This window comes from Xyrauchen texanus, chromosome 7 (genome assembly GCF_025860055.1).
Source record: "Xyrauchen texanus isolate HMW12.3.18 chromosome 7, RBS_HiC_50CHRs, whole genome shotgun sequence".
In the NCBI taxonomy this organism is placed as follows: Eukaryota; Metazoa; Chordata; class Actinopteri; order Cypriniformes; family Catostomidae; genus Xyrauchen; species Xyrauchen texanus.
This window is the reverse complement of record NC_068282.1, coordinates 10,881,568-10,897,702: the sequence shown is the minus strand read 5'-3', so window position 1 is coordinate 10,897,702 and position 16,135 is coordinate 10,881,568. Positions and strand designations below refer to the sequence as shown.

At 38.5% G+C, this 16,135-nt stretch overlaps 1 protein-coding gene across 8 annotated transcripts in view; it reads left to right on the top strand.

Annotated features, from left to right (window-relative positions):
• The window catches only part of LOC127646527 (neural cell adhesion molecule L1-like protein), a 125,611-nt gene extending 110,855 nt beyond the window's left edge, over nt 1-14,756 (top strand). For all 8 annotated transcript variants that reach the window (XM_052130268.1, XM_052130266.1, XM_052130269.1 and 5 more), the window contains 3 exons: nt 10,484-10,615; nt 12,187-12,259; nt 13,435-14,756. In XM_052130268.1, coding sequence (XP_051986228.1) covers nt 10,484-10,615; nt 12,187-12,259; nt 13,435-13,636 — 407 coding nt within the window. In that variant the 3' untranslated portion in view covers nt 13,637-14,756. The remainder of the gene's footprint in view (nt 1-10,483; nt 10,616-12,186; nt 12,260-13,434) is intronic.
• Nucleotides 14,757-16,135: the final 1,379 nt, after the last annotated feature.

Here is a 16,135-nt window from a genome sequence, read left to right as displayed (position 1 = left end):
TATTAAGGTTTGTCTTTTTGGATTTACCATGAAAACTTGCCATGCACAGAACAACACATGTGTTTGTCTCCCACGGATACATTGAATGTGCAATGATGTGATGAATATTAACGTTTGTCTGCTGCGACCCCACGGATACATTACAAGAGATGTGAAGAATGTGAGCTGCTCTATGTAGGTGGAGTATTTGGACACAAGCTGGTATGAGAAATGCATTATTCCATTATAACTGCGATCGGGAGCCTGCAAAGTCGCAAATTATACATCATCACAAGTGGTTCATTTCCACGATTTGGTATGATTGTGTTCATATCAGCAGCAAACCGTAATGAGTTCACATGAACCATTTCATGAACATTTTAGTCATTCGACCCAGGTGCGCACCAAAAGTGCTAGTGTGAAAGCACCCTAAAAGAACAAACGAGGAACCATTTTTATGCCAGAAGTTTAAAATAAAGAGTAAAGAATATAATTATAGAATTACATTTTCAGGTCTGTAGGACTTACGGTTTGGTCAATGAGTTTTAAGGCAGAATAATAATAATATTAATACAAATCCTAACAAAAACAATAGGGTTTCTAGCCTTTCAACCCCTACTAAATAAAATAAGCAATATTCTATTTTCACATAACATTAACACCTTCACAAGTACATAATCACAGGTTGAATTCACTTTGTGCCAACAATGTGATCTATACATGGCCAAGGTGTCAAGGACTGATTTGTTCTGGCTTATCAGGGGAATGAGGAACAATGCTGTCAAAGCAAAAAAAGTGTTTTGCTGGAGGTGTGACTGTCAAAGAGATTGGAGTGTTGATCTAAGAATGGTGGCTGCTAAGTGGATGAGAGGAAGCTGTTGAAATTTGCAGATGTAGTGCTTAAATTTTCCCATAAAAGTGACTTGTTGGCTTAAGGGACAAGTCTTTAATATTTTATTGTAAAATTGACAATTCTAGTTTATAAATGTCAAAATGTTGATGGGTCCATGCTCTTGGAAGCCAATAATTTACCACACAAATTTTATTTAGGTTGGTACAAACCATGTTTATACTTGTTGCTCATGAACTTGTTTTAAATGTAGTCTGGGTTGTGTTTTCTTTTACCTTGCATAGTTTTGTTCATGGCTTTTGAAGATGAGGACATATCACAAAACCTGTCCATGTTGTTCCCTGCCTGATTTAGCTTTTACCAAGTGATACATGAATTTATGTATTTTGAGTCTCATGAATTTAAGTTTGACTGGATGCACAGCCTTTCACATAAAAAAATAAAGGATATAGGAAGAGTTTTCTCCCTTAAAAAAGTTACTAAGTCTGTTTATCTGACTAATATTTGGTTAGTTGTATTTTATGATTAGTTTTATGAAATGGCAAGTTGCATTGTTTGTTTTTTTTCCCTGTGGTCCGCAACTTTACCAAAGCTGACCTTCAACCCATTTTTGAGTCACAACCCACCATTGAAAACCAGCTCTAGGACATGTGTGTCCGATCTTTTTTCTCTCCTTCTCTGATGGCAGATGCAGAGTGACAAACCTCCTTCCAGCTCGCTCAATATTTAGAGATATTTCTGTGTGTTGTGGTCCACCGATGGTTAACACAATTTGCACAATAACAGTTTGGATGGAAACACAGTACAATTAGAGGATGTCATTCAAAAATGCAGCGATAGCCACAATTGTCCTTTGGTGCGGATGGATTTCTGAATAGAGTCTGTGAATAAATGTGTTTCATTTGCATGTTTTACCCAAAGGGGGTCATGTTGTGTGATTGAGATGTGTGGTAATCAGTTTTGACAGCAGACAACGGTCTGCCTAATTGCTACACCTGAAGGTGATGAAAACACACACAAAAATGAACATTTTGCCATTATTGACCTGCTCTCATGCTGTTCCAAACCTGTGTGACTTTCTTTCCTATGAAGAATACGAAAGTCCCCGTCTGTCGCTCATGTCCCCGTCTGTCGCTCACTTCGACATTGTGTCGAGTGAAGCGACACTAGTGGACTTTCTTGAAAGCCTCGGTTACCTCTGAACTTGAGAAAAGGCCAATGAGTATTTGGCAGACAGAATTTGCATGTCCTCCCCCGGACATATGGGTATAAAGGGAGGGAATCATGCCTCTGTTTATTAAGATTTCTTCTTCGGAGCCGAGCGGTTGTGTGATCAGCGAGCTCAGATCACTTACTGTTCCACTCACCTCTGCAGAGCATATGCTGTTGGATCTATGACGCAAATCAGCAGCTTTCTCCTTCTCTGCACGGCAGTGCAGCTTTGCCTCTGGGCACTTCGACAGCGCTGCTAAAAGAGAATATTTTTGTAAAAGAGTTTATTTTCTCTAAAAGAGCAATATACAGCTGGCACTGCACGTTCTTTTCAGGACGTTTATAAAGATGCCCTTCCGCCCCTGTGTAGTTCCTGTATGCGGTCGGTTTCTCTCTGCTCCTGACGGTCACAGACTCTGCCTCGTGTGTCTGGGCCGCGATGTTTGTGGATGGTTCGTGTTCTCTATACGAGAACCAAACCATGGCAACATTGGGGTCGCAGCTTTCCTTCTTAAAGAGGAACGGCGCCACTCCAGCCGACCTCCGCGTCGCTCCTTCTTCCCACGGGATTGAGAACGACCCGGCTGGCGATGACGCCGATTTGAGGATGCAGCGGGCTCAGTTTAGCCGGGAAGATCCCCACGAACCACCCGCCCCCCCGGCTCGCTCATTGACTTCCGTCCGAGCTCCAGGTGAGAGCGGCTCGCCTCACGGCCAGTCTCTTTACTCCCTCGAGCCCCCCTAGCTTGATGATGAGATCGCTGCTGCATCGGAGAGTGTTCTGGCATCTGACGTGGAAGACTCAACTGGACTGCCACCTTCGGGTCGGCATGCCCATTCTGAGGCTGACCTCCAGATGGCCGACATGCTTACCCAGGCCATCAGTGTGGGGTTGGACTGGAACCCTCCATCCTCCCCACAGCCTTCACGGCTAGATGATTGGTTCCTCAGGTCCGGGCGCTGCTCACAGCCACACCCTTCCGGTTCCTTTCTTCACGGAGGTGCATGATGAGCTGACGAGATAGTGGAGGGCACCTTTCACTGCCCGCAACCGACCTCCTCGCTCATCCGCTCTCACTGCCCTTCACGGCGTGGTGGCCACAGGTACTCGGAGGTTCCCCAGATGGACAGAGCGGTTGCGATCCACCTGTGTCCCAAGAACGCTGCCACCTTTTGGGCTAGCCAGGTGCTCCCCTCCAAGGCCTGTAGGATGACGTCATCACTGACCGCCAAAGCCTACAGCACCACTGGACAGGCCGCCTCTGCCCTGCATGCCATGGCCCTCTTGCAAGTTCACCAGGCCAAGGCACTCAAAGATATGCACTTGGGTAGTCCTGACCCCGACGTGTTGCAGGAACTTCGCTCTGCGACCGACCTTGCTCTCCAGGCCACAAAGGTCACAGCACGGACACTCGGTGGTCCAGTAACGTCATCTATGGCTCACTTTCTCAACGCCCCCGTCTCCCAGCTCGGTCTATTCAGCGACACCATTGACGAATTTGCCTAGCATTTCTCGGCGGTGAAGAAACAGACAGAGGCCATTTCCCACATCATGCCCCTCCGCCGTTCCAACATGGGCTGAGGGCATCCTCCTGCAGCTTCCAAACGTCAGGCAGCTCCGCCTCAACCTGGGCCCAGCTCTCAGCCCCAGCGTCGAGCACCCCACAGGAAGCACACGCCCACGTTTCCCGAATGTCCTCGAGGACCCGGAAGGCTCCCAAGATAAAAGCCATGGCTGCTGCAGCCTGCTCCCATGCTTGGCACATCGCTTTGTTCCCCCCTTCGGGATGCCGGGAACCTAAAAAGTTTATGACAATTTTATGGGCCGTTGGGAAACCGTACGTGCAGTCTGACACAGCCTGTTGCTTTGGCATGCATCTGCCTGCCCGCACCTGCATCAGCAGCACATGTACATGGTTCAGCACACGGCGTGACTGAATAGGGACCCCTAGTGTCACTTCACTTGACACAACGTCGAAGTGAGCGACAGACGGGGAACGTCTAGGTTACTTTTGTTACCTCCATTCCCTGATGGAGGGAACGAGCTGTTGTGTCCCCCTAGCCACGACGCTGAACCGAGCTACTGCAATGGCCGAACCTTAATCTTGGCTCCTCAGTGCAAAACCTGAGTGAACAGAGGATTCCCTCCCTTCATACCCATATGTCCGGGGGAGGGACATGCAAATTCTGTCTGCCAAATTCTCATTGGCCTTTTCTCAAGTTCAGAGGTAACCAAGGCCTTCAAGAAAGTCACCTAGTGTCGCTTCTCTCGACACAACGTCTCGTTCCCTCCATCAGGGAATGGAGGTTACAACAATAACCTAGATGTTCCATTTTTTTTGGTGGATGGGTTTCTACTTATGTGCCATTTCAGTGGGTAGCACCGCCCACAGCGAAATCTCACTGGTCCAAAATCCCATTGCACATGTTGGAATTACCATAATTACAGCCCAACTTTCTCACATTAAATTTTTTATAAAAGTGTTATACGCCATGAACCAAACCAACCTGCTCCAAGGTGAATCACAAGATTAAGGTCTTTTCAATGCAATGACAATGGATAGTGCCTTACTTTAAAGCTTAAAAACGGATCCAAATGAATCATGAAAGAAGTCCATGCAGATCGTGTGTCATTATCGAAAATTAATTTGCAACAAACTATTTTATTAATTTCACAAAATTCATCGGATGAAGAACTGTGTTACTTCGGACATTCTTTACAATTTAAACACACTATTCACTCTGTTCAATTGATCTATTGGTTTTTAAAGGAAACAATGAACTAGATTTGCAGACAGTTGTTGAGGGGACAAATTACAGTAAGTTTGACAAGTGAGAGCTCAATTTACGTGCACTTTATCTTGATTTAATTATCAAATTATATCAGTTTAACTATAATAGTTTATTTTAAATAATTATAAGATTACTTTCTTTTCTTGCGGCCCCCTTGGAAGTTTATTTAACCCCTCTAGTGTGCATCGACCCCCCCAGTTGAGAGCCATTGGTGTACACTTTATCAAGTTTTTGTGGAGCTCTAAGAACTCAGGAATTGTAACAGCAATACTGTATGAAAATATCTTTTTCATTGTTTGAGCACTGCAACAAGCACATCATTATACTGTATCAGGATGTTAATTAGTTATTTAATTACACAAGACGTGCAGCCATGTTACTGATGGAAAGTGAGAAAATTAAACCACACTTAATTCCAACATTTGTTTGTGACATCCCATCACTTTAATTTTCTCACACTGTGTCCTAACCGGAGTATGTAAGTGGAGTGTAGCAATTTCCCCTCCATGCTCAAACCATTTTTTAATCACTTCGCTCCAGCTCCACTCCGGGTTGTCGATTTCCCGCTCCTCGCTCGCTCCACGCTCTTGGATTAGAGACACCCCACTCTGTGTTCCCTCCATGGGAAATTAGTGCCTAACTAACTCTCCATTGTAAAGTTATTTCAGTATGCTTTTAAATATCACAACCTTCCATGCAGAAGATGTATGAGATGAAAATAAATACACAATACTAGGAGAAAAGCTACAATGTGCTTTATTGGAACACCAAAATTAACCTGTTGATACGCAATTCCCCCGCCCGCGGTGATAACGTCACTCTGCTTACATTAAATATATAATTTACCATCTATAATTGTAATTAATGTTAACAAATGATACATCTTTTCAAAGGTCTAAGGGTTCAACAATGATATCCGATCTCTGTTTCACGATAGCAACGCACCAGAAACAGCAATTTAGTTATTTGTGCCAGGAGTACAATTGAAAACATGCAACATACCTTTATCATGAAAACGCAATCGCCAGATGAATCCAGATCGTCATACTTGGGTCAATTGTCCATGGCAAGCATTCATTGAAAAACATCCAATAGCACGTTTTGTCCATAAAAGTGATAAATCTGAGAAATAATGATATGTTCTCCATTGTTTACTTGAGATCTCGCCTGAAAGAATCACCCTTTGTCGTCGTTCTTCAACAAACTATGCAATCTGTGCGGCATTCATGCTGTAAAACTGAATATTATCTTATATATTAGAGTCTCATAAACAAAACGAGTCTCCAAAGTCTATTTTTATTCATAATAGCCAAGCAGTGCCGTCAGATTTTGTGTCGTCTTGAAAGGCGGAGCCTTAATTTTACTCTGTACTCCGTCCAGCGATTTTACAGAGAAAAAAGCTTGCAGGAACCTAATTTTTTGTTGGATCATCTTCAAATTTGAAACATAACTTCTTTAGACTTGTGGCTTTGAGAACATTGCATTTCTGAGTTGTCTTGGCACATCTATTATTGTTTTTTAGATTAACATGTTCAGCACAAAATATTTCCATTACTATAAACTTCAGCTTCTCTATCTTTAAAAAATAACAACATATATTAATTCTTAAAACTTGGGAAATTAAGCCCATGTTTCTTCTTTCAAAAGCTACTACAACTGTGTCCATACTCCAAAGGGTCCAGTAAATACAACCATTTAAGTTCAGGTATGTAATTTTCATGGTGTGTACTCAAAAAGGGGGTGCATATCAACAGGTTAAATATTTTGAAATATGTCTGCAACGTTCTCTGGATATAAGAAATTAAATAAACTACCAAACAAAACAAACAAAAAAGAAAAAAAAAAAACAATTACTAGAACGAAATAAAATATTAAATTAAATCAAATTAATAAATTAACAAAACAAAAAAGCATTAGTGCCTATTATTTTCTTTTATTGCACATCTTATAATTTACCTTGCTCTATAATTCTATTAACAAAAAAAATTACATTCTCAGAATGTTCTACACTTTTTTTATCAAATCTAGATAAGACTATCAAAACAATAAATCTAATGCAGAGTTCAAGTATGCAAGAATAAAGATATGAGACAATAATTGGGAGCGTGAACAGTATACAGAGAGTGAAAATTAAAGTAACCTTTACCAAATGCCACTAGATTTTACATTTGTATTTTTTTTTATCACATTCTTTATGGTTATATCAGAAATTCTATCTTTCCTACATGCCAATTGTGTTTAACAATGCTTTACATGCGGTGAAATATTGCATTAATGCCGTGATGGAGCAATAATGGAGCTCTCTTGAAGCGAGAGAAAACAATGATGCTTCGATTTCTTTAAAACCTGCTCCTCGCTCCAGGTAAAATCACGCTGCTCCATTCCTCGCTCCGATTCCACTCCGCACTACTCACATACTCCGGTCCATATCCAGTGACATGCGGTTTGTTTGTCCACAGTGAAAGCAAAAATTGTACTTGATGCAACCCAATCACAATAAATCAGCAAATGTTTCATATTGATGCATGTTTCAGCAGTCTGGAATTGATTTATGATAACTTATAAACCTTTAAACACAGACATACCATGAGTTATGAGGTTATTAATGAAGGGTATATGCATCCGTTGAAGCCATCAGTCATGTAAAATAAATAAATAAATAAATCATTTTATTTAAAAAAAAATAATAATTGTTTATAGCTGCTATAAAATAAAACTCTTTTATAGCAGAATTTCTGTTGAAGAACTGCACTACGGTACATGTGAATCCTGAAGAGGAAATATCGACCAATCAGAGAATCGTTGCAAACAAACCACAGCAAATGGGCTCTTCAGCAACCGCCTATACTCCCATGACATATAATGAATGACACAATAGAGTTAGTCTACCTACACTTTCAGACTATGTATACTGTATGTATTGGTATACAGCATATATGAATATTTTGCAACAAAATGTAAATATATTGTTTCTATATTTATAAACAACAACTTTAAATCAATATTTATTATTGCATATAAATACAATATTATTTTTGTTTAATCCGATTACATGATTCGCAATGCTTCATGGGATTTAAGTTCTTGTATACAGTCTTGTTCCTTTATCTTTTTGTCCAATTTTCTTTTATGTAGAGTTTTATGATATTTTTTATTCTAAATCCCTATAGAAACAGTTAATGGAAAAAACACTTCTATCAGAAAAGACTCTGGATTATTGGGATTAATAGAACGTAGAAATACTTATATCCTTTGGCGTAAACCCCATCCTACGGTTCAGCGCTGATACTTGCTTGAACTGTCGGATCCTGCCGGAAGCAATGATGGCAGGGAAGCAGATCTTACCCCTGCCCAGGACGGGACCTAAACTGGTGGTGATGGGTTGAGGGGGGTGAAAACAACGGAAGTATGGAACAATGAGAAACACCTGAGTGGACATATAAAGCAGAGGCTGTGTTGTGATTGGATGAGATGCCTGATAGAATGAATCCCTAGATCGTCCTGCTAGAACCACGTTTATGCTTACATTTCTGGAATCAAGATAGTTAAAAAAGTGGGCAGGACTGAGGTGCTATATTGTAATTATGATAATACTGTTACTGCATGTGCAATGGGATTTTGGACCAATGAGATTTCACTGAGGGCGGGCTAGATGTAGCTAATTAGGCCTAAAAACCCTCCATTTTACATTGAATAAAAAAGCTTTTACTGCTGTTCCTTTATTGCGTCATGCCTGGTAGAGAGTAGGACATACTGTGATTCTTTTTCCTCTTTGCCGTGGATATTAACCTGACAATATGACATCTTTCAAACTAAAATGTAAATGGATCTGCAAATATGCAATATTTTGTTGAAGTAAAGTTGGCAAAAATGGCAAAGTTCATAACACTGAAGTGAATATGAAGAAAATTAAGAACACTCTCCTCCAAAGCTAACTACAAATCTGACAGAGCTTTTGCGTTAACCATTCCTCGTGCCATTTACTAACCCTCTCTGTCATTTCTCTCCTCTCTTAGCTCTGTCAAATATTAGCACCTCAGTTAGTCACAACTTTGCAAATATCAGCTGGATTCCAGGCACAGAGCAAATGGATTCAGAGTTATATGTTGCGTTTATGAACAACCGTAAGCACTTCTACTGTTCTCTATCGATTTTTGTGCAATTATGCCTCGAAGTTCAGTAGCATAGGCCATAATTCAGTCGTATTTCTTACTGTTTTGTCCTTTGTGTTTCTGTAGTGATGTTTGTTCAGTATGCTAAGTTAAAATACATTCATTAGTAAAAAAAAATAAAATAAATAGTTGTTATTTTGTATACAAGACCCAGCTGATTATTCTTGTATGTTTGGAATAGCATGCCATCATAGTAAATACTACTTTTTCTGATGTACAGTATGTGTAGTATATATTATGCACACTATTATATTTTCTGCATGGAATGCCCAGATGACCCACTACATATTCTAAAATGGACAGTATGCAAGGACACTGTCAGGAATATTATATATGCAATGCAATGCACCAACTTGACCTTTAATTTCGAGTGGAACAAATTAATTAAGTTTTTTTTTTCCTTACTCATTATTTGATCAAAAGTCAAGAATTGAGAACATTTTCCCAAAATGTATTTCAAAATGCATATATATATATATATATATATACACAATGTGTATAGTACTACTGTATGTGTTATTCAGTTAACAGTACAGCAGTATGCTATTCCAAACTATATAGTTTGAAGCATTTAATTATAAAAGATTTAGAAGTAAATTAAAAAATACTTATTCAGGCCACATTCGCACTAATCTGTTTTTGTTTAAAAACTCAATTTTCAGTTTCTTAACATCATCATTTTCCAAAGTATGTGGTTTAGCATTTTCATATGTTTTAGTTGAGGAAAATGGTGTTCCAGTGTGAACAAGAGGTGTAAACATGGCAAAATGAATGCATTTTCAAATGAAAATGTATTAGTGTGGATGGCGTCTGTGATTTACTAAATATTTAGAACTATTATGTAATATTTTGCCCCCTATGTATTATGTCTTCCATATAGATAGTAGCGAGTTCATAGCATGCATACTAACACCACTTCACCCGCTTTGCACATCCTGTAGGTGAAGGTAACTGGAAGATATCTGATTCGCTAAACTCTTCTAAGACTTTCCACATCATTGAAGTGCTCGAACCTGGAACTGAATACACAGTGCGTCTAATGACTAAAAGCTGGGTTGATAATTCTAGTATTTTTGAAGACGTTATCAGGACGAGGGCCAAAGGTGAGGAGGAAGTTGTCTCCAAGCTGACAGAGTAGAAAAATAGTTTGTTTTTGTCTCTTAATATTTTCATATCATCAAGATGGCAAGCAACATCCTTAATTAAAATTATCATGCGTGGTGTGCTACATATCCATCCCTGAGCATGTGTTCTGTGAGCTTGATAAAATAAATGTAGCTTAATCAGCCTCTGCCATTGATTAATTAGACATGCGGTCAGGCAGTTTAATATTAATATCCGCACATTCTGAGAGTTAGCCTGCTGTCTTTCATTTAGTGTCAAGATGTTGTCGGTGGACATAAACATTCTTTGATGTCTCCTAGGTAATATCAAACACAGTTTTTGAAAGAGATCTTTATAATTTTTTTTCTTGCAGGTCTGGCCAGTATTCATGGTGGCATCTCCAACCAGGGCTGGTTTATCGGGCTCATGTGTGCTATAGCACTGCTGACCCTCACGGTACTCATCGCCTGTTTTGTGAACCGAAACAAAGGAGGAAAATACTCAGGTATACTCCCACATACAGAAAACAAATCAGTTACTGTCAAAATGTAAAATGTTCCTTCCCAGATCAAGATTGTATTGAAAAGAGGTTGCTCTTTTATAGCTTTAGTAGACTTAAAAGTTACCATTAACTCACCCTCATGCTCATCCAAACTCTAATGACTCTTTTTTTCTGTGGAACACAAAATGCAGATGGTCTCAGATTTTGATCTCAGATGTTTATTTTAAACAATAAACATTAGACACATTTGAGACAATTATTGACATACAGTAAAAGTATAGAGCTAGAAAGATGATGTACAGTAGTTAGCACAGGTCAGATTATTTGGACATGGAAGAATTTGATAAGAAATATTTGAGTTTATATTGAAATCTCTGACTTAGATCTCTAACAGATGAGAAGTGATATTACTAAGGTGTATATAATATGGCTAAAATCAGAGCAGAATAATACTTCTGCAAAATGCTGTAAATAGCAGTCAGAAATCACACACAAACAAATAAACCCTAATAAATGATTTAACTGTTGGAGACAGTCTTTTATGAAGGAAAAGTCCACTGAAATTATTATTATTTTGTATATTATATTCACACCTTGATCATCACAGCAGCACACAGAAGGTGTTAATGCATTTATTTTTAGCCAGTAACATTCTTGTATTTTTAACCCTGCTACAACCAATCTTAACCGTTGTAACCTTTAAAGCTGTGAAAGTTTTTTTAATTAATGCATAGAAGCAGCATCAGTCAATTATATTAATTAACTTGATTCACTTGCTGATACTGTATAGTTTTCGATATACTGTCTCTCTATCTTTCTCTCTACATATATATGCACTATTTTCCTAATAAACTAAAATAATTGACAAACTCAACAACTTAAACTAACAATTCAACTTTTGTAATTCCTGTGAATATAAGGAGATGCTTGCGCCTTATGGTACAATTACAAAGCGTCTTTTAGATTTCATGTTCGTTTATAGTGCATTAATTAATTTTAACATAACAACTTAATTTTAGATGTAGAAATAAACATGAACCAAGATTACTAAATGCTGCAAATGTATTGTTCGTTGTTAGTTCATAAAGTGTTACCACTTTAATATAAGCAAGGTTAAGTGTGTACTGTCATTTCTGCACCACTGATGACAAATTGATAAAATGGAGAAAATAGCAAAAAGTTGGTTCCCCAAACACAAACACACCCACTGTCTTCTGTTGGTCGAATAACAGATAGTTCCACCCTCAAATGTACTGCATCGGGCCAATGTTGCTTTCGAGCTGGTTGGGATTCTCAAAGAAACAGAACAATGTTTATATTTTCAGGGGAATTAACCTGCAAAAGTCTAATTTACTGTAGTATAAGCAAGCTGAAATATAAGAAATTATTGTAACAGAAAAACAAAAGGCACACATCATCTTTAACAATATATTTGCTACTCCACCACACTGCCACCACCAGTGTGTCTCCCTAGCAAATGTACCCTTTTCTTTTCTTGGCAATTATTTTTTTTTTTAACTAGAAATACAAAAAAATATTCTGACTCACTAAATTAGTCTCTTCTTTTTATTTAGTAAAAGAGAAAGAGGACCTACACCCAGACTTGGAGTCCCCAGGCATAAATGACGACACCTTTTGTGAATACAGGTACTACAAACCGCCTGCAATATATACTGCTCACTGCTCAAATAGTGGCAGGAATGACAAAACCTCTGACACTATTTGCTTTAATTTGTGCATTTTCTTTTCTGGTTTGAAAGCGAGCACCAAATCAGCCCGAGCTCTGGACGTGCAGCAATCTAACGTAACCACCACATGTATGTGCTGAACAATAAAAACAAGAACAATGTTGTTCACACATCAATGCATTGATGTGTTCCTGTTTTACGTGGTGATTTGTGAGTAGCTTAGAGTTGCACTTGTAGCACATTAGGAGTAGTTGTTTAAAACAGGTTAAAGTCCTTTGTCTAGAGATCCCTGCTTCATAAACAGCTAAGCCTATGTTTTATGGTTCGAGCTGGTGTTAGCTGATTAAAGATGGTCTTGGTTGTTTTAAGCTGATCTCCTAGCCTGATCAGCTGAAACATGCCTAAAACCCTACTAAAATCAGCCAACGGAATGGTCTCTCTAGGTTGGGAGACCAGCAAAGATCATCAAATTAGCCTATGCTGGTTTAAGCTTTTATTATTATTTCCATGGACATGTATATTAGAAACAATTGCTGGGTACTTAAAATGTGATTAAACATCTCTGATATGACATCCCTGATACAAAAACAATAAAAATCGAAATAACGGCTATGGTGGGCAACAGTATCTGTGGGCGATTTATTAAACTCTCAGTGATCCAGTGAATAACAATGTCCTTGTGGCAGTATCTGTAGTGACTATTATAAATCTGAAGTGATTTTAAGCTGATCATCTGAGACATTTTCTTCACAGGTTTTGTGAAATCAACCATTGGCACATGCACACAGCTATGGGTTTAAATAGAGGGTAAATAGTAATAGAATATCATTGTTTATAGACTTAAAGGGATGTTTCTGCATTGCATATTTTCTCAGTCGCAATTCTGTGCGATGATATATTTTCAGCACATTTACAAATTATTTATTTTATTGAAATTTAATGGGATATTTGTTTTGTGTAAAAGTGCTGTAGACTGTTCGGAGAGTAATATAAGTAAAAATCAAAATTTACATATTACCCAGCTTTTTAAAACCTACTTGAAAATGGTCTTGGCTTAACATTAGGTCAAACTCAATTAGGATGAAAACAGCCATCTAACTTTGTCCTAATATTCTGTGGTCCTGTGTTACGCAGCGACAATGATGAGAAACCGTTGAAAGGCAGCCAACATTCCTTGAATGGCAACTTGAAAGGAGGGGACAGCGGAGAAAGCATGGTGGACTACGGTGACGAGGACGTTCACTTCAATGAGGATGGCTCTTTTATTGGAGAATACTCTGGACACAAGGAGAAGGTCTCAACGGAAATCAAGGGAAACAATCAGAGCACAGCATAATGGACCACGGTCAAATAGTTTCTCGGACAAGCTCTTGCAAAAGGTCAGTCAAAAAGGAGCAGAAGGGAAAGAAATGACAGCGCAATGGAATCCGAAGGACATTTTTGCAATTAATGTTTTATTGTTGAACTCTCAGTCATACTCGCATCAATTTCCAATTTTTTGTTGTTGTTTTTTTTGCATACCTTAACTGATCAATCATGTCAGTTGTGTGTACTTTTGTGGGGTGTTTTTGTATTAAATATTTGCCAATCTTTGGTGACTGTGAAGCTGCCAGAACATTCATTTTGTGTTTTCTTTGTTTGTTTTGTAAATTCTGATGGGAGATAAGAGAAAAACATTCCTATTTACACAATTTCTGCTTTCTTCAACATTTGTGTCATCTTGTAGCCAAGCAAGTATTATGTCAGGGTATGAACTTTGTATTATTATTTTTTCGTTTGAGGCAAATATTATTGACATTTTATATTGCAGATACTGTATACTGTGCATTCATTAAATGTGGGTTATTGTGTATACCAAGGAGTTGTTGCTTATAAAACAAATTATCATAATTTTAGTGTAAATCCAAAAAGCGCAAGGCAACATATGAGTTGACTCGATTACAATTAGACTCACATTCTTTGTTGAACATTTATTGTACTCATTTAAATTAATGGTTCAGGCTATACTAATAAGTTGCATAGCCACATTCAATATACCATATACAGTACAGTAAGTCTGCTGGTGTTAACAGATTAGCCATATTACAGTATATCGTCAGATAGGCAGATATAAAATTTTCACACCCCTGCCTTTTTTTGCCTTACAATGACTTTGACTGATAAATGTGGCATAATGAATTATATTGTTATGCATTCCGTGATACAGGGTTGGAATTCCATGATTCCATATTGACTCTAAATCCTTTCAACATAAATTTAACACTCGGGAATATCAAAACCACCATAAGTTGTCAAGAAAATGTTTTTGTTCATTTGGACATATATTGATTTAGCAGTGGTCCTTTTCAGGAACAACTCCACTTAAAGTCATAGTCAGATTTTAAATAATTATGTACAATGTGTCTGTACAAGCATTCTGTTTGCATGTTGAATGAGGATTGTGTGCAGATTTGACATTAAATTGTATCATTTTTTTCTTCATTATGGGTTTCATGACTCAAAACATCATGGCATTTTTGTTTCTTGATGCTTTTATTCAGATTAATGCCAAAACGCATGCATCCATATTATAGTGCTTTTATGAATACCCTGAAAACATTTTATGCAGCTTTTATATTTGTGCTATACATCTGCTGGAAACATTAAGGTAACATTAAGGTAAAAGCTTACTGAGGATGACAAAGACTTTAAACAACACTGGAGTTAACACACTAAAAAGTATTGGATACTGCAGACACAGTCTGCGGAAAGATATATTGTAAGTTAAGATCTATAAAATTGTACATCTGTCTGAGTGCTATACTCAACATAGATTTCCCCCGTATTCTTGGAATATGGTTTTACCAAGCATATCAGATATTGTCCTCAATATTCTTTGATCCCAGAGGAAATCTATGTATTTGGCTGTAAGAACACAGATGTGCTCTGTCAGGGAAATAACCTTAGAGAAAGTGTGGAGCAGTTGGAAATGAGACAATGAGAACGAATAGAGAGCGGTCAGCCATTCTGAAATAAAGAACGTTATGATGCGTTCAGCATATACAGATAAGGCATCTCACAGCAACACTGAGATATCAGTAATGCAACATTTTTACTGAGTGGGCAGGCTGAAAATACAGTACAATAGATGGATTCAACACATTACATTATATAAAATGTCTGATCTGTCTTTTGTGGGAAAATGGATAAAAAGATAGATCCTCTCTATTCCTACAATTTCAGAATGAAATAGTGGAAAACAAGGCTGATAAGCAGATGGAAAGGGGCTCATTAAGAATGTAATGGAAATCTCAATGTGGGCAGAGAGCCATATCCTTCCTCAAAGCCTCTAACATTCTTATGGGACATCTGAAAGAATAATCTCAGCATATTGCAAGTTTGCGGCAAATGAATTGGTCCCCAAGTCTCAGGGACCGTCAGCTATTCACTTTAGATGAAGCCTTCATTCATCACAATTTTTCTCTCATGTGAAGCATGGGAAGAAAAGAAATGAAGAGAAGGAAGGAGATAAAGGAAGAGGAAGGGAGTATTTTTTTTAGCTCTTTTATTGATAATTTAAAGCTGCAGTGTGTAATTCCTGTTACACTAGTATCATCAGTCATTTGTCTGCAGCCATATCACCCTGCATCTCTTTCCTGGTTGCCCACTAAAGCTAAGCAGGGTTGAGCCTGGCCAGTACCTGGATGGGAGACTTCCTGGGGAAAACCAAGGTTGCTGCTGGAAGTGGTATTAGGGAGGCCAGCAGTGGGTGCTCACCCTATGGTCTGTGTGGGTCCTAATGCCCCAGTATAGTGACGGGGACACTATACTGTAAAAAAGGCACCATCCTTTGGAT